The sequence below is a fragment of the Schistocerca gregaria genome, chromosome 1 (genome assembly GCF_023897955.1).
Source record: "Schistocerca gregaria isolate iqSchGreg1 chromosome 1, iqSchGreg1.2, whole genome shotgun sequence".
Taxonomy (NCBI): Eukaryota; Metazoa; Arthropoda; class Insecta; order Orthoptera; family Acrididae; genus Schistocerca; species Schistocerca gregaria.
Window position 1 is genome coordinate 14,207,730 of NC_064920.1, and position 19,346 is coordinate 14,227,075.

Consider the following 19,346-nt stretch of genomic DNA (forward strand, 5'->3'; position numbering starts at 1 on the left):
ACCATGTTTCATCATCCGTCCAAGACTCACTTCCCCTGTGTTCCGTCGAGCGACCCCACCCGTGAGACATCGGTCCAAGCTCATCTCATCCATACGTGGCTGTCTATGTCGACGACGTTACAAGAAACCATGCACAAGTGCCTTGTCGAGCTTGAACACGTCGCTCGCCTATGCAAGGAAAACTTTGAGCTCTCCCTTCAGCTCCACAAAACACAGCTACAGATCTCCGATGCAGCAAAGGAATTAGAGACACTACAGCAAGGATAAAGCAAGGTCAGTAAGTGCACTGAATCTGCTTGCAATCCCAGCAATCGAGCCTCCGTGTATTTAACTCCCGCTAACCTTCGCAACTGTACTATCAAGACTGCCATAACGTGTACTGACAGTTCTGCAGGGCCCCACCCCCCTAACACGGCAGTGTTTGACACTCGGCCAGACACAAGTGTGCATGCGTGACAAGTGTCACGTGTTCCTGAACTGACACCTAGCGAGGTGGTGCAGTGGTTAGCACACTGGACTCGCATTTGGGAGTATGACAGTTCAATCCCACGTCCGGCCATCCTGATTTAGGTTTTCGGTGATTTCCCTAAATCGCTCCAGGCAGATGCTGGGATGGCACCTTTCAAAGGGCACGGCCGACTTCCTTCCCTAATCTGATGAGACCGATGACCTCGCTGTCTGGTCCCTCCCCCCCCCCCCCCCAAAACAACCCAACCCAACCAACCATGAACTGATGGCTCCTACCCCGCCCCTTGCGGACAGCACCTCAAACTATGCAACTTCGGCTCCTACGCGCCGCCATGCGACCGTCACTGACAACACAAACAGTGCACTCGCGCCAAGCGTTTCACCCACGATCGTGCTGCCACAGGCCATGCCCTCGAACAATGGACTCATTGATGTGACTTCTGAAATTTTCCCGGCGTATTTGTTCTTCTAATAATTTCCGGGTATGCAGCCGGATCCCGTCGACATTCTGCCATGATATTTAGGCCCATAGACCGAATCTCGCAAGATTCGGCATAAATACCGTGACTGCACCTGGGCTCTTCAGTAGTTGTGTACCCTCCTGATGATGGCCGGACGTCTCTGGGCTGAAATATCGTGGCAGAATGTCGACGGGATCCAGCTGCGTACCCGGAAATTATTAGAAGAATGGTCTCACTAATGGCTCACAAGCTCTACCGAGCTCACCCGACCACAGTGCCACTGCTTTGGACCTGCGGCCATCTTGTCGTTTTCACTCCTGGACACTTTGCTGCCCCGGCTCTGGTCGGATCCCCGATTGGCTCCGAACACCACGACCACGCCTCGCCTGCCACGCCCGCCACACATTGTAATCAAACCGCCTCCCGTGCCACCGGCAACATTTCCATCGTCACCAACGGCACGGTTCACAAGCTTCGTCTCACGCCAGGTCCCCCGATCTCCAGTAAACTACATCGACTTTATCCCCTCTGAACTTAAAAATCAGATTTCTGAACTACTAAGGTCCGGCGTCATTGAACCCTCTGCCAGTAGCTGGTCTACGCCCATGTCTATCACACCCAAGAAAGACGGGTCCTGGCACATGTGCGGAGACTACCATCGACTAAATGCACGAACAATCATGGACACCTACATTCCCGAATTTACCACGTTCTCTGTTATTGATTGCAAACGGGCCTACCACCAGATCCCCATGGCACCTGAAGGCATCGCGAAGACAGCAATCACCAACCAGATCGAGTTATTTGAGGTTCGATTCATGCCCTTCGGTCTGAAAAACGGAACCCAGTCCTGGCAATGCTTCATCAATGAAGTGCTATTCGACCTAAAATTCTGCTTTGCATATCTTGATGACATTCTTGTGCTCAGCTCCTCCGTCGAGGACAAAATTCGACATGTACAAACTGTTCATGAACATTCTTGTGACAGCAGGCATCAAGACCCACCAGAACATCAGCCCGCTGTCACTTTTCTTCGTTTTCTGGTCTCTGCCGATGGCATTTTACCGCCCCCTGAGAAAATACTAACAATACTAAACCTACCCAGACCTTTGTCATTCAAAGAGCTCTGGCGCTTTCTGGGGACGGTTAATTATTATTGACGACATCTACCTCGAGCTACGGAGATTCAGGCTCCACTGACGGACGACTTGGCAGACACCAACACTTCTGGATCTCGGCTCGTTCCATGGCCCCTGCTATGACTGACTCTTTCACTGCCTTCAAAAATCTTCTTGCCGAGGCCTGCACCATTGCGCACCCTCATCCCAATGCACAGCTTTCATCACCACACAAACGCGAACGATACAGCCATCGGAGCTGTCCTTAGCTAGACAATAGATGGACAAACATCGTCTCTACAGTTCTTCTCACGCAAGCTCACCAATGCGCAACGGAAATATTCCGCCTTCGACAGGGAGTTGCTGGTGGTCTACAAAGCGATTAAGCATTTTAAGACTGATGTTGAGGGACGTCCTTTTTATATTTTAACGGACCACAAACCCCTGGTTGCGGCCATTACAAACCCGCCAGCTGATCCGCCTCCTCGCCGCTTCAGATGCATGGACTTTATATCTCAGTTCACCACCGATGTCAGACACATAAAGGGTGCTGACAATATAGTTGCTGATTTCCTTTCACGAGTTGATGACGTCCATTCACTGTTAGACCTCTCTGAACTGCCTAACCTCCAACCTGGCGACGAGGAAACACAAAACCTGATTTCAGACTCTACTTCTTCACTACACTTCGTCCGCACCACCTTCCCTGGTATTTCTGATGAGATCTGGTGCGACGACAGTACAGGCACGTTACGCCCCCTCTTCTCAACCACGCTCTGTCGAGCGGTCTTCAACGCATTGCATAATTTAGCCCACCCCGGTGTTCGTACATCCACCTGCCTCGTAGCAGAGTGCTTTGCGTGAAGAAATGTCAACAAGGACAGCCAGCAATGGGCACGCTCCTGCGTCGTGTGCCAACGCTGAAAAGTACACAAGCACACTTTACCCCCCCCCCCCCCCCCCCCCTCCCTCGGCGCCTTTTCAATCCCTCCTGGGCGTTTCCAGCATAGTCATATTGACATTGTCGGCCCTCTCACCCTCTATAACAGCTTTCGTTATGTTCTCTCGTCTATTGACCGAACAACTCGCTGGGTCAAGGCTATCCCCCTTTCCAATATTACGGCAGAAACTGTTGCTCGAGCTTTCGTGGAGTCATGGGTATTGCGTTGCGGATGTCCAGCTGTCATAACGACTGTTCAATGGGATTTGTAACATTTGCAGCATCCAGCGCATCCGTGCCACAGCATATGACCCGGAAAGTAATGGGCTAGTTGAGTGCTGGCACTGCACTTCCAAGATGGCTCTTCGATGCTACGACTCTCTATGGATGGAGGCCCTTCCCCTTGTGCTACTCGGCATTTGTGTGATTTATAAGGAAGACCTCAAAGGTACAATATCCGAGTTCGTATACGGCCAGAACATTGTTCTCCCTGGTGAACTTGTGAGCCCTTCCGCTTCTCTCCCTCAGCCTGACATACCTTCCTTCGTGAACCGCGTCAGACGCCACTTCATTAACCACCATATCCCTCCGCCTGCCAGCTGTTCCCGCCTTGAGGTTCATCATGAAATCTCTGGACAATTGCGAGTACGTCATGCTCCGAGATGACACTGTCCGTGCTCCCCTCCAGCCTCCATATACCAGCTTGTACCGAGTTCTCCAGAGCTCAGCCAACACGTATGACATCCAGATGAAAGATTCAGCTTTTACAGTCTCCCTCAACAGACTTAAGCCTGCTCATATCGAGCCTTCTTCTACCCCACTCAGGCCACGACCACGCCACTCACTGTCATGGCTCACGACACTATGACCACTCTCTCCACGTCAGACTTACACACTCCATCGAGTGACTTTCAGCTCTCCTCCGACCTCGCCCTCTACTCTGGTCTCACACACTCCGTCAAGTGACCACATGCTCCCCAGTGGACATGCTTCGTGTGTTTGCCATGCCCACCGGAGACATCATTGTTGTCACTCTGTTCCACCCGCAAACTGCCGGCCTACCTGTTGCTGTATGACCAGCACGACGCCCGGCTCACTTCAGCAACTTCCAGGTTTGGTTTCTGAACCTTCCGTCACGACATCTGCCCACACAGCTCCCCGACGACGCTGTATTGAGGTGTCTGTGGTCTGGCTCCCACGGTCCACCCTGCTGACGCCATAGTCACCCCCTCGCCCCCCCCCCCCCCCCTCACGGCCTCTCAAGAATACTGCAGGTTGGGGGGGGAGGGAGGGGGGAAGGTATGTGGTGCTGATGAAATCGACACAACATCGATATGCATTCATCTTTGGACTCTAAGCATTATCTTTGGCTGCTCCGCCATGTTCAGTTCAGTTCTTTGTGATCCTTGTATGTGTTGAGGTTAATAAACGAACTATTGCTAAAAGGGTGTGATTATTGGTGCAACCAATCCGGTAATACTCCTCAATTCTATCTCCACTAACCTCCTGCCCGACATCAACATCCATATGGCCCCAGGACCAACTGCATTTATCTCATGCCTGCACCCTTTTCCCCAGTCTCCCCTTCCTCTGTTCTGTCACTCCCTACCAGTCCACTCCTCTCTGTCATCACCAAGCTCAGGAAAGTGTTTGCCAAAAAGCTAGCCAGTTTTCAGTCTTATAATATGCACCTGTCGATGCCTCAATGGCTCTACTATTCAGTGAGTTGTTATCTTTACTCATAAATTACTCATATTATAAATTACACATATTATCTTCCATACTAGATTTCCCATTATTGCAACCTTTATATAATATTTTTCAAGGAAAAATTTCAGTTTTCCCTCTTTTTGTACACAGGCACATTGCAGAAGGGATTGAACTGACAAGGAAAATGCAAGAGACCATGGAGGATGTGCAGTTCAAACAGATGACCATTATTGATCAAAAGAAGCAACTGGCCGATGCTGAAATTAAGTTCTCAAAGCAACAGGACATGATAGAAGCCTTGCGGTCAGATAGAAACAGCCTTAGTAAAACTCTGCAACAGTCTAAGGTAACAAATTAATCCAGTATTGTTGAATCACCAGTTGTAAATAAATAAATTGTGTGATACCAAGACTGTGGTGAAAATGAAGTTCACTCATAGTACCTTCCATTTTGTACTTCATCTATCCGGTAACTTTAGCACCTTTCATGCCTAAGTCTTCAGTCCTTCTTCCAGTTCTTCTGCATATTATTCCTGTCACTAGTTTGCAAGCACAACAATTAAACTGATAGACCAACAGCTTTTTATTATCTCCTTGTGAATTCATTCCTCCTCAGGGGACACCCCCTCAATGTAGCACTGGGCGAGCAGGTTTGTGTGCCTTGGATCTGGAGAGCTATGCTGGCGGTAGCTTAGGTACCAGAAGGGTCACCCAAGCTGGACAGGCCAAAGGGGAGGAGCTAGACAATAGACAAAGTGTGCTCCACAATGGCCTGTTGCTCCCTGTTTCGTATCCCAAACCTGTCCTCACCATGTCCTTTTCCTGTTATATGTATAAGACCTCAACAGCAGCGACAGCAGAGAAAGAGTCTTTCAGAACGGTGAAGCTGGCAGAAGAGGCACCTTTTCTCTTTGGGTACAAAAGAGTACAAGTAGCGACTGTACCCCAGATGGGCAGCGTCTGATTCATAGTGAGCAGCTGATTTTAGACTGGCTATCCTACTACCTATGTGGAAAGTAATTGGAAACTACCATATTACATTCCCAAACAGTACATGGTATAGTTAGTTAGTTAGTTATATTACTTGTTCCACGGATCATGAACACGATTCTTTCGTAATGATGTGGAACGTGTCAAAGTACAAAAGATTCATTTATCCCAAATAATCTTTGTTAGTCTTATATACGGTACAATTGTTAATACTTACTGTATTTCTTTAGCCTATGTCTAAAAATTCATCTATGGAGTAGAAGGAGTTGTCATTCAGGAATTCCCTTAACTTACTTTTGAATGCTGATTGGTTGTCTGTCAGACTTTTGATATTGTTTGGCAAGTGACCAAAAATCTTTGTGGCAGTATAATTCACCCCCTTTTGTGCCAATGTCAAATTCAATGAACGGTAGTGAAGGTCACCCTGTCTCCTAGTATTGTAGCTGTGGACTGTGCTATTAATTCTGAAGTGATCTGGGTTACTAACAACAAATTTCATTAGGCTGTATATATATTGTGAAGCTAGTGGCAATATCCCTAATTCTTTAAATAATTGTCTACAAGATGATCTTGGATGAGCCCCAGACATTATTCTGATAACACGTTTTTGTGCAATAAATACGTTCTTTCTTAGTGATGAATTGCCCCAAAAGATGATTCCGTAAGAAAGCAACGAATGAAAATATGCATGGTAAGCATACCTCTCCATGTGAAAGATTCCAGAGTTAAAACTTCCCCCTCATTCAGAGGGGAACAGATTGAGAGTAGACATATTTGAAAGGAAGAAAGGGACAGTGAAGGGAGGCAAGATAAGGATTGGAATATGGAATGTGAGGAGACTACTGCAAACAGGAAAGCTACAGAATGCAAAACAGGAGATAAAAGGAACAGATGAGATGCCATCAGTTTGTGCAAAATGAGATGGGGAGAGAGTGGTGACATAGAAAGTGGAGATTAAAAGCTCTTTTACTCAGGGGAAATCAAGAGTAGTGAAAACGGAATAGGAATAGTGATAGAGCCAAAGCTGAAAAATAAGATAATGAAGGTACAGTATATTGATGGAAGACTGATGATGATGCTATGACTGAACGGTTATTCAAAAGATTTGGCGTTAATGCAGGTATATATATACCAACCAGGCAGCATAGAGATGAGGAAGTGGAAAAATATTATAAGAATATTATAAGAAAATACAAGAACTCATCGAGAAATAAAATAGAAATGCATGCATTATCATCATGGGGGACTGGAATGCAGTGGTGGGTGAAGGAAGAGATGAAGATACAGTAGGAAAATTTGGATTAGGAATAAGAAATGAAAGGGGTGAATGACTAATTAGTTTCTGTAAAGAAAATTCATTAGCAGTGGGTAACACATTATTTGAACACCACAAAAAGTGATGTTACACATGGATATAAAATTTGAATAGAGAAAGATATCAGTTGGACTACAGCCTGATACAAAAAGGCTTAGGAACTCTTTCAAGAATGCTAAAGCTTATTTCAGGAGCGGATATCAATTCAGACCACAATCCAGTAGTGAGAGAAACACAAGTGAAGTTGAAAAAAGTCTGGAGAGGTAAACCAAAAGAAAGACTAAACATACAAAGACTCAAAGAGGTATGAAAGGCATCAAATTTGGAAAACAGATTTATGGGAAAATGGGAAAGACGTAGTGTTGATGAAAGTATTAATGACAAATGGACAAAAATTAGGGAAGGACTCATGGACTCTGTCACAGCAGTACTAGGAATTAGAGTATCCCAAAGTACCAGGAAAGAATGTATCCCAAAGTACCAGGAAAGAATGGATAACAGAATCATGTTGAAAAAGATGGAAGAGTGGAGAAAGTGGAAAAATGTAGAAACTGAAGAAGGCAAAAAGAGGTACACGAAACTGAATAGTGGATTAAGAAGGGAAACTGAAGAAGCAAGGAAAAAATGGATGAAACAGAAATGCGATGAAATAGAGAAAATGGAGAAAGAGGGAAAGTATAAAATGATGTATAGAATGTCTAGTGAGATAGTTTTTGGGTGTAAAAGAAAGAGGAATAACATGGAAATAGAAAGAGTGGATGGTACTCTAGCAGAAGAACCACAGGAGGCTTTGAACAGATGGCAAGAATACATTGAATGTCTGTAGAAGGAGGATGAAATACAAAGTGAAATTAAGGTTGAAGTGGAGCAATATGTGCCACAAGATGGAAAGGGATTCACCACCTTGGAAGCAGAAGTAATAAAGGCACTGAAGGAGATGAAGAATAGGAAGGCATGTGGAATTGATGATTTGCCAGCAGAACTGTTGAAAAGTCTAGGAAACAAGGTGAGAAAAGAAACAGTCTACCTCTGTAACAAGATATATGACAAAGGGGAATGGCCTGAGAACTTCTTGCAACAGTTTTGATACCAATAGAGAAAAAGAGAAACACTAAAAAATGTGAAGAGCATAGAACCATCAGTCGTAATTTCTCATGCAGCTAAAGGCTTGCTGAGAGTGTTGAAAAGAAGGCTGTAAGGCAAGCTGGATAGAGGAATTGAAGAGGAGCAGTTCAGGTTTAGAAGAGGAAAAGGAACAAGTAATGCCATTGGCCTGTTAAGAACTATGGGGGAAAGATATATGGAAAAAGGTAGAGAAATCTTTGCTGTTTTTATAGATTCAGAAAAGGCTTTTGACATAGTTCAATGCAACAAACTGATGGATATTTTGAAGAGGAAAGGAGTAGATTGTAAAAAGAGACGACTGATACAGAATCTATATTTACGCCAGAAAGTAAAAATAAGGATTGGAAATGAAATGTCAAAAGGAAGCAGCATTGGACGAGGTGTTAGACAAGGTTGTTGCCTTTCCCCACTGTTGTTTAATGCATCCCTTGAAGAGATTACTGCAAGAAGCTTAGATGAGGAAAGAGGAATATTTATTGGTGGAAAGAGAATAGAATGTATAACATTTGCTGATGACATGGTATTAGTGGCAGAAAGTGAGCGGGCAGGGAATAACATGGTGAAAGATCTGGATGAAGCTTGTGTGCAATATGGGATGCAAATAAACACAGCAAAAACAAAGAGTATGGTCATCAGTACAAGACGCAGACTGTCCAATATTAAAATAGGACAATATACCATTAGCCAAGTAAGTGCATTTAAATATCTTGGAAGCACAATAACTGAAGACTTGAGATGTCACCAGGAGGTGAGAAAACTCGAATTTGTCATGGCGGAGGAGGTATTCAACAGACAGAGGAGACTCTTATGTGGCAGATTAGATAATGTCAACAGAAAAATCTTGGCAAATGTTTTGTCGGGAGTGTGGCATTATATGGGGGAGAAACATGGATGCTGAGATGAGAGGATGAAAAAAGGTTAGAAGCATTTGAGATATGGATGTGGAGGAGACTGGAGAGAATAAGCTGGATGGAAGGAGTGAGTAATGAGAGAGTACTGGAAAGGGTTGGTGAGAGAAGATGTCTGCTGAAGGTTGTAAGAGAAAGGAAAAAGAACTGGTTGGGACATTCAATGAGAAGGGAGTGCTTGCTAGCAGATGCTTTGGAAGGATTGGTTTGTGGGAGAAGACTGAGAGGAAGAAGCAGATACAAGATGATAGACAACATAAAGGGAAGAGGAAATTATGTAGACCTGAAGAGGATGGCAGAAGACTGGACAGCCTGGAGACCTACCACATGAAAATCTGCCTTTTGGCAGAACACTGATGATGATGATCATTCATTCATTCATTCCACATCCACAACTATACTTGGGAACTCATTTTGCAATGGGTGACAGAAGGTACTTCCCCTTATACCATTAGTTATGGTTTCTTTTGTTACAAACACATATAGAGCCATGCTTAGATACCTCTGTGTGTGCATTGTAACTGAGGACTGTTTTCACAAAAGTCAATAACTACAAAAAGAACACATTTTATTGAATTACTTGAACAGTATACATTGATTTTGTCTTACAAATTGTATCATGATTTCTTTCCAAAATTGAACGTCTACAGATGAATTGTTTTATAGCAGTAATGTTGTAGTTTATTTTAACCTCTTGAAAAAATAATAATTAATAAAAAATTTGTTTGTTAAGGTACTGTAGTTCATTATCTTCATTGTCAATCACATCACTCTCAAGCCTTCCCCGTAGGCCTCTCAAACTTCTTCTGACGATATATCAAAAAATCTGCTTAGTTTCTTTACATTGTCAGCTTTTTTGGAACTTACACATGGTGTCTGTGGTTTATTGCAGCTAATGCTCAAATGTCCTTGAAACCATCTGTATTATTTTTCTTCACTTCAACAACTTCTTCACTTCAGCAACTTCTTCACTTCAGGGAACTGACACCATGAATCCTGCAGGGCTCTTCATAAATACAAGGGAGTGGAGATCTCTTCTGAATAGTACATTCAAGTCATCCCAGATATGCTCAGTAACGTTCATGTCTGGGGAATTTGGTGGCCAGCAGAAGCGTTTAAACGCAGAAGAGAGTTCCTGGAGTCAATCTGTAGCAGTTCTGGATGTGTGGGGTGTCACATTATACTGTTAGAATTTTTCAAGTCCATCGGAATGCACAGTGGATGCATTGAGCATTGATGCAGGTGATCAGACAGAATGCTTACATATGTGTCACCTGTCAGAATTGCATCCAGACATATCAGGGTCCCATACAGATGCCCCACACCATTACAGAGTTTCCACATGCTTGAACAGTCCCCTGCTGACATGCAGGGTCCATGGATTCATGAGGTTGTCTCCATACTGGTACATGTCCATCTGGTCAATACAATTTGAAATGAGACTCATCCAGCCAGCAACATCTTTCCATTGACAAACAATCCAATGTCAGTGTTGGCGGGCCCAGGAAAGATGAAAAGTTTGCGTCGTGCAGTTATCAAGGGTATACGAGTGGGCCTTCAGCTCCGAAAGCATATCAATGATGTTTTGTTGAAGGGTTCGCATGTTGACACTTGTTGATGGACCAGCATTGAAATCTGCAGCAATTTCCAGAAGGGTTGTGTTTCTGCCGCGCTGGACTATTCTCTTCAGTCTGCATTTGTCCCACTCTTGCAGGATCTTTTTCCAGCATCAGCCATGTCAGAGATTTGATGTTTTACTGCATTCATGATACACTTGTGAAATTTTTGTATTAGAACATCACTTCATCGCTACCTCAGAGATGATGCATCCCATAGCTTGTGCACCGAGTCCAACACCATGTTCAGACTCAAGTAAGTCTTGACAACTTGCCATTGTAGCAGCAGTAACTGATATAACAAATGCGCCAGACACTTGTTGCCTTATATAGGTGTGCCATATTCTGCCTGTTTACATACCTCTGTATCTGTATAAAGATATTTTGAATGGTAACTTCATTTTCATTAATGTGTTAACAATGGTCTTGAAATTGTGTAGTTTCCAGGCCTTTCTGTGAACTCTACATGTACTACGGAGGCCTAGAACCTCATGATAATGTGACGGTAAGGTTATGGCTTGAAGTGTTCCCAATTCCAATACCTTTTCAGTGGTACCAAATAAACAGTCAGGGGCCATGTAACTGTGGTCCATGGTTGGGAAGTAGTGAGCTACTTTGTCAGAAACTAACAATAAATGTCTACCACAAGCAGTAGGTTTTCACTTTTGGCAAAATTTGTTATTTATAGATGTTGAATTTATAAAAAATTAATATTTTTGTGTGCGAAATTAAATAGGTAAATAGTAATTATTGATAAAATTTGTGTACTGCAATGGATTTGTCATATTTAGAAGTACACAAATACATATTAGCAAAGTTTGTTGTTGAGTTTTGTGAAAATGGTCCTCAATTAGTCTAATGCAGGGTGCCATTAAAATTGCAATACCAAGAAGATGTTACACAGCAAACATGAGATTAGCACGGAGGGTATGGTCTTTGCTTTGATATGCAAATTATTAACAGTTCAGGACAATGACACAAAATAGGTAAGGGTAATGCCATCTGTATTCTATATACAGTATGTTAGAAAAAGTATTCTGTATTTTGAGAAGTGATAGTAAGGACCAAAAGAAGAAAAAACTGTTCTGTAAACATGGACTCTTAGAATGTATACATTAAGAGCTATGAGCACTTGTTCATCTTGCAAAACTGTGAAACACATTTCTTTTACTATAAACTCTGTGAACGAACTGCAGAGAGCAGTAAGGAAATGAGAACACATTATTCTGTTATTGTGAAATAGCAGAATGTCTAATGTAATCTGCTTATATACAACCTGCACTTGTGAGTCACCACTATAGGAGGTGCCCAATGTGGTGTCCATTAACGGCAAAGCTTGCTTCTGCCGGTTGTCTCGCATAATGAGGCTCTCTCTAAAAAAAAAAAACTCCATGTTGGTCATGGATGCTCTTGCAGATATTGATAATGTACTCCTGTAGTTAAGGGTGCCCATATCTGGGGGACGAGGGGGCCACATCCTTCCCATAGCTCTCACCTGTAAGCAAAAAAATATATTGTAGTCTGGTGGTTTTTTTTTCCCAAGAAAATGAAGTCTGCGTCTAGCAGGTTTTTAACAGTGTCAGAGATGGTTTCTTTTTGTGGCTTCTTACAAGTCGCCATTCGACTTCAAAAATGATAAAAATAAACCATATGCCTAACATAGCTCCCCTCTGCTCCCCACTACCACATGCAAACTGTTGTATGGTTGGTCTTGCCTGGAGTGTTTCAGTGTTTGTAAAACATTAATGGGGCTTGCATACACTAAAGATTTCAAGAAATATGAATTGATTAAGATCAAGGAAACAAGCTGGCAATGTACTGGACCGCACCAACCAATGTATGGAGGATTAAATGTCTATTTGAGGTATTCTCTCACATTTGAAAGAAAATGGGCTGAGGCTCCATCATGCATGAACCACATTTTCAGTCATTGTGGGAGTGTTATGTCCTCTAGCAGATTAGGCAATTCATTTGATAAGACCTGGCAATATCTTACACCAGTCAACACCTTTCATAGTATGTAAGGGCCTATTAGGCTATCACCAATAATTCTACCCATACGTTTTAAATCACCACTGATTCCTTGCTCCTTCAACTGTGTGTGGACTTGCACCAGCCAACATATGTTGGCTTTGAAAATTGACAATCCAGTCATGTGTGAAACTAGCCTTGTGTGTGAACAGTATCTCTGCTGTAGAACATTGGTCTACATCACATCTTAGCAATAGCCATTATCAAAAGTTCAAAAGTGCATTTTGTCAGACTGATCTTGTGGCCAGATAGCCCAGACATGCTGTACATGATATGGATATAGCAACTGTTTGTGTGGGATCACCCAGACTATGCAGTACCAACCCAGATAGATGAAGAAATTCTACACTAATTCCAAGGTCTTCTTCCATACATTGCAGTATTCACTTCTCTACAACAGGAGTAACAAAGATGTGAGGTCTGCCATGATCTGTTATTGTCAGAGCTGTGGAGCCAGAGTCTTCTAGTCATTACAAAAGACCAGTGAATAATTGTGCCGTAGTACCATGCATTCAGGATATTTTTCATTGTACAGGACTTGGGCAATATGGTTGCTTCTTTTTGCCAGGCTACAACAGAAGATCACATCTACCTCTTGCTGTACAAGGCTTCCATTATGCTGATAAATACATGGATAAAACTATAGTATAAAATCACTTCATACACTTATCAAAATACTAACAAGTTCCACTAGAACTGACGTATGCACTGCACTTACCCAGAACTGTGAATACAGTTTACAGTAACAACACTAACATATATTTATTGTGTGTTGTATCTCTAGGCAGTAAGAGAGGAATAGTCTTCCTTTGTTTATTGCAATCTGTAAGTTGTTAATAATAGCAAAGAACTTGCAGTAGAAGAGATGTGTTTAAAAGTAGGGAAGATGTCAAACTCTTATAGCCTTTAAGAGTCACATTTACTGGACATTTTTTCCAAACAATACAGTTTGACTAAAAAAAAAAAAAAGAGAGAGAGAACAGATTTCAATTGTTTATTACAGACAAACTATGGAAGATAGAAACAAATTGTGGATAGAGGATGGTTCAAAGTTAAATGTTCACACAAACACTGTACCAGACACTCGGCAGAAGCACTGTGTTACTCGAGGAGCATCAAAATGATAGCCCATTTCATTCCTCACATGAATTGACAGGTTCCTGTTTAGTGAATCAACAGCTTAAACAGTTTGATTTCTCAGCTCTTGAAGAGTAACTGCATAGATGGGATGAAGATTTTCTTTTATGTACCCCCATAGAAAAAAAAATTGCAAGGTGTGTTGTCTGCTGAACTGGGAGGCCAAGAGAAATGTACAAGATCTTGTTGTTCACCTCTTCCCATCCAGAATAGTGGGATGGTGTTGTTAAGATAATGCTACACCTCAGGGTGGAAATGAGGTGGGACAATGCCATGCATAAAAATGAGATCATTGGAATCTTCATTAAGTTGAGGAAACAACCAATTTTGAAGCACGTCCAGGTATGACATTATTATGTCAATTTTTCCTGCACAAAAGAAAGGTTCATATACTTTGTGAACAGGGACAGCACAAAACACATTCAGTTTCAGTGAGTCTCTTTCACGTTCCACCAGCTGTGACATAGTTGTTCAATGACACCGTCAGGATTTTGTGACTCAGATACTTACATTATGGCAGTTCACTTTAACCAGTAGTAAAGTTCATCTGAAAAGATGAATCATTTAGAAAATATGCCCTCTACCATATCCTGGAGAACTAAATGTAAAATTTGTACCATCCGTTATGGTCACAGGGATGCAATTCTACATAACTGCAATTTTTAAGGATTCATATGTAAGCATCATTTTGGAATATGCCTCGCTGTTGGTAGGGGACGTCGTAGTTCTTGGCTGCCCATCTCGGAGACTTCTGAAGACTCTGTGTGATTGCATCTAGGGTACACTTGACATTTTCATCAGGTGTGCCTGGCTGACCAGTGCTCTTCCCTTTACGTATGCAATTGACTTCCAAGAATCTTGTATTCCTGTGATAAATTTTCTTGCAAAGAGTCAGCTCCTTCCCATATAAGTGGCAGAATGCATGTCATATCTGAACAGTGGACAGACTTTGTCCAAATTCCAACACAGAAAATGATGTTTATTGTGGTGTAATCAGCATCTTACTACAAACAAAGAACAGTACAGCTGTGTCAAAACTTTGAACCTTCCTCTGTCCAGTGACATGCACGGTGCGTTTCTATCTTTTATAGCTTGTGTGTAACAAGCAATTGAAATCTACTCTTTGTTTCTGAATCAACTGGTATGAAATACTTTTCTTTAATCCCCTATATAAGGATACTATGCAAGTAATGTCACGTACCTCACATCAGGATACGGGCTCGTTTGCAGCAAGACACGTATCCACACGTACATTGTGATTACCAGAGAGCTACATAATGTTTTCATGGTGACTATTATTGTACCTTCCCTTCGTGCAGTAGGAGAGAGAGGCATACTCTTGGTGGTGCTCCAGAAACAGCATTGGGCACAGGAGAGGCTCCACATCATCTTCTGCGAAAACTCAGATTCTGCATACAATAAGATAATTGATGTACTCATGTGTGTTGGCTCTGAGAAGAGCCAACATTGCCAAATTGCATTCTTCATCATAAGGATGCAGCACCTTGGGTAACAATATTGGGAGAGGGTGTTGTTATTGTTGTAGTCTTCAGTCCTGAGCATGGTTTGATGCAGCTCTCCATGCTACTCTATCCTGTGCAAGCCTCTTCATCTCCCAGTACTTACTGCAACCTACATCCTTCTGAATATGCTTAGTGTATTCATCTCTTGGTCTCCCTCTACAATTTTTACCCTCCTCACTGCCCTCCAATGTTAAATTTGTAATCCCTTGATGCCTCAGGACATGTCCTACCAACCAATCCCTTCTTCTAGTCAAGTTGTGCCACAAGCTCCTCTTCTCCCCACATTATTCAATACCTCCTCATTAGTTACGTGATCTACCCATCTAATCTTCAGCATTTTTCTGTAGCACCACATTTCAAAAGCTTCTATTCTCTTCTTGTCCAAACTATTTATCACCAATGTTTCACTTCCATACAAGGCTACACTCCATACAAATACTTTCAGAAACAACTTCTTGACACTTAAAATCCATACTCGATGTTAACAAATTTATTTTCTTCAGAAACACTTTCCTTGCCATTGCCAGTCTGCATTTTATATCCTTTCTACTTCAACCATCATCAGTTATTTTGCTCCCCAAATAGCAAAACTCGTTTACTACTTTAAGTGTCTCATTTTATAATCTTATTCCCTCAGCACCACCCGAATTAATTCGACAACATTCCATTATCCTTGTTTTGCTTTTGTTGATGTTCATATTATATCCTCCTTTCAAGACACTGTCCATTCCATTCAACTGCTCTTCCAAGTCCTTTGCTGTCTCTGACAGAATTACAATGTCATCGACAAACCTCAAAGTTTTTATTTCTTCTCCATGGATTTTAATACCTACTCCGAATTTTTCTTTTGTTTTCTTTACTGCTTGCTCAGTATACAGATTGAATAACATAAGGGAGAGGCTACAACCCTGTCTCACTCCCTTCCCAACCACTGCTTCCCTTTCAGGCCCCTCAACTCTTATAACTGCCATCTGGTTTCTGTACAAATTGTGAATAGCCTTTCGCTCCCTGCATTTTAGCCCTGCCACCTTTAGAATTTCAAAGAGAGTATTCCAGTCAGCATTGTCAAAAGCTTTCTCTAAGTCTACAAATGCTAGAAACGTAGGTTTGCCTTTCCTTAATCTTTCTTCTAAGATTAGTCGTAAGGTCAGTATTGCCTCACGTGTTCCAACATTTCTACGGAATCCAAACTGATCTTCCCCGAGGTCGGTTTCTACTAGTTTTTCCATTCGACTGTAAATAATTCGTGTTAGTATTTTGGAGCTGTGACTTACTAAACTGACAGTTCGGTAATTTTCACATCTGTCAACACCTGCTTTCTTTGGGATTGGAATTATTATATTCTTCTTGAAGTCTGAGGGTATTTCGCCTGTTATGTACATCTTGTTCACCAGATGGTAGAGTTTTGTCAGGACTGGCTCTCCCAAGGCCGTCAGTAGTTCTAATGGAATGTTGTCTACTCCCGGAGCCTTGTTTTGACTCAGGTCTTTCAGTGCTCTGTCAAACTCTTCACGCAGTATTGTATCTTCCATTCCATCTTCATCTACATCCTCTTCCATTTCCATAATATTGTCCTCAAGTACATCACCCTTGTATAGACCCTCTATATACTCCTTCCACCTTTCTGCTTTCCCCTCTTTGCTTATAACTGGGTTTCCATCTGAGCTCGTTATATTCATACAAGTGGCTCTCTTTTCTCCAAAGGTCTCTTTAATTTTCCTGTAGGCACTATCTAGCTTACCCCTAGTGAAATGAGCCTCTACACCCTTACATTTGTCCTCTAGCCATCCCTGCTTAGCCATTTTGCACTTCCTGTTGATCTCATTTTTGAGACTTTTGTATTCCTTTTTGCCTGCTTCATTTACTGCATTTTTCTCCTTTCATCAGTTAAATTCAATATTTCTTCTGTTACCCAAGGATTTCTACTAGCCCTCATGTTTTTACTTATTTGATCCTCTGCTGCCTTCACTACTTCATCTCTCAGAGCTACCCATTCGTCTTCTACTGTATTTCTTTCTCCCATTCCTGTCAACTGTTTCCTTATGCTGTCCCTGGAACTCTGTACAACCTCTGGTTTAGTCAGTTTATCCAGGTCCCATCTCCTTAAATTCCCACCTTTTTGAAATTTCTTCAGTTTTAATCTACAGTTCATAACCAATAGATTGTGCTCAGAGTCCACATCTGCCCCTGCGAATGTCCTACAATTTAAAACCTGGTTCCTAAATCTCTGTCTTACCATTATATAATCTATCTGATACCTTTTAGTATCTCCAAGATTCTTCCATGTATACATCCTTTTTTATGATTCTTGAACCAAGTGTTAGCTATGATTAAGTTATGGTGTGTGCAAAATTCTACCAGGTGGCTTCCTCTTTCATTTCTTAGCCCCAATCCATATTCACCTACTATGTTTCCTTCTCTCCCTTTTCCTACTGTCGAATTCCAGTCACGCATGACTATTAAATTTTCGTCTCCCTCCACTATCTGAATAATTTCTTTTATCTCATCATACATTTCTTCAATTTCTTTGTCATCTGTAGAGATAGTTGGCATATAAACTTGTACTACTGTAGTAGGCATGGGCTTCGTGTCTATCTTGGCCACTATGATAAGTTCACTATGCTGTTTGTAGTGTATTACCCGCACTCCTATTTTTTTATTCATTATTAAACCTACTCCTGCATTACCCCTATTTGATTTTGTATTTCTAATCCTGTATTCACCAATGGTACACCAGGACCGTGAATTTCAGATAGCGAGTGGTCACCGTGAAGGTCATGGAGGAGTCACGTACTCATAAGAGACGGCACTGTGGGCACCTGACAGAGCTCGAAAGGAGCCTCACCATGGGTTTACTTTGAGTGAGCTAGTCAAACTAAGCGATATTCGTATTTGTGCGGCATTCTGACGTGACATCGGTCTGATATCGGACTGCGTGGGAATGTGAGGGTAGACGTACCTGTTGCCGAGGTTACAGTCGACCGCATCTGACCACTGCGAGGGAGGATCATAGTATTGTGCACTTAGCGCATCATCGTATTGTGCACTGAGCACGTACTGAGCACCTGCTGTCCGAGAATAAGTAGTGGACCCACTGTAACATTCTTTGTTGTCGTGCACTGACAGTTCGAGACTAGCGAAACCCAGACTAGTGAATTACCGTACCACTGTTAACGCACCTGCATTTGGAGTGGTGACATGACTAGCACAAATAAAACATCTAACAGGTGCTGCCACATGTGTTCGGTGACTAATTGCTCATCTGCACTACCCCAGATGACCACTGTAGGAAAATATGGCGGCACCCTGGAGAGAGGTTCCACTCTTCCAGTGTTTTGGAGAGGCACAGTGGTGTTATGCCCATTTTCATTGTGAGGGACCTATTAGGTGTGACCTCTATTGGGTACGACCTCAGTTCATGGCAGGAAGTGACTGAGCAAACTCTCGACAGCACAAAGTTACGTCACAGATGTCCTGTGTCTTTGAGTGTCAGCTCTAATGTGACAGTATCGTGGCACCGCGTTTTGACAGGCTGAAATAATACCCTCTCAGTTTTTTCGTCTGGCAGTATACTTTGCCTAATGAAAATGAGTAATGGCTAGTAATTCTGTATTATAATTTTATTATTAACTAATTTCTCATTTCTCTTTTACTATGCAAATCATAATTTATGAAAAGTACCTAATTTGTTAACTTCTTTGTTAATACTTTCACAAGGCTGTAATTATTACCTTGTGTCCATAAAGAAGTACTTTTTAAAATTTGGGTTCTGTTGGTATTCTTGTTTTTCCCTGCAGGTTGCATTAATTGTTCCACATATAGCTTGAGGTCTGTTTAATTGTATATTTTTATCTTTGTCATAGTCATGACTGAGATTGCTAAAATTGCATAGTTAAAATGAGAAACTTGTTTGACTGACTTATTATCAAATTTACTATTTATTTATTTGGGTATTTTCCTTCGAACAATATTACTTTTATTTTGATAGTACAAATTGTGATAGAC

The 19,346-nt window shown here is 42.2% G+C and overlaps 1 protein-coding gene and 1 long non-coding RNA gene across 6 annotated transcripts in view; one reads left to right on the top strand and one right to left on the bottom strand.

Annotated features, from left to right (window-relative positions):
• The window catches only part of LOC126326285 (cilia- and flagella-associated protein 58-like), a 369,658-nt gene that overhangs the window by 177,245 nt on the left and 173,067 nt on the right, over nt 1-19,346 (top strand). For all 3 annotated transcript variants that reach the window (XM_049995640.1, XM_049995632.1, XM_049995677.1), the window contains exon 10: nt 4,848-5,043. In XM_049995640.1, coding sequence (XP_049851597.1) covers nt 4,848-5,043 — 196 coding nt within the window. The remainder of the gene's footprint in view (nt 1-4,847; nt 5,044-19,346) is intronic.
• LOC126326982 (uncharacterized) overlaps nt 1-19,346 on the bottom strand; it is a 124,540-nt gene that overhangs the window by 74,950 nt on the left and 30,244 nt on the right. For all 3 annotated transcript variants that reach the window (XR_007560970.1, XR_007561021.1, XR_007560922.1), the window contains exon 3: nt 11,927-12,145. This is a non-coding gene — a long non-coding RNA (uncharacterized LOC126326982). The remainder of the gene's footprint in view (nt 1-11,926; nt 12,146-19,346) is intronic.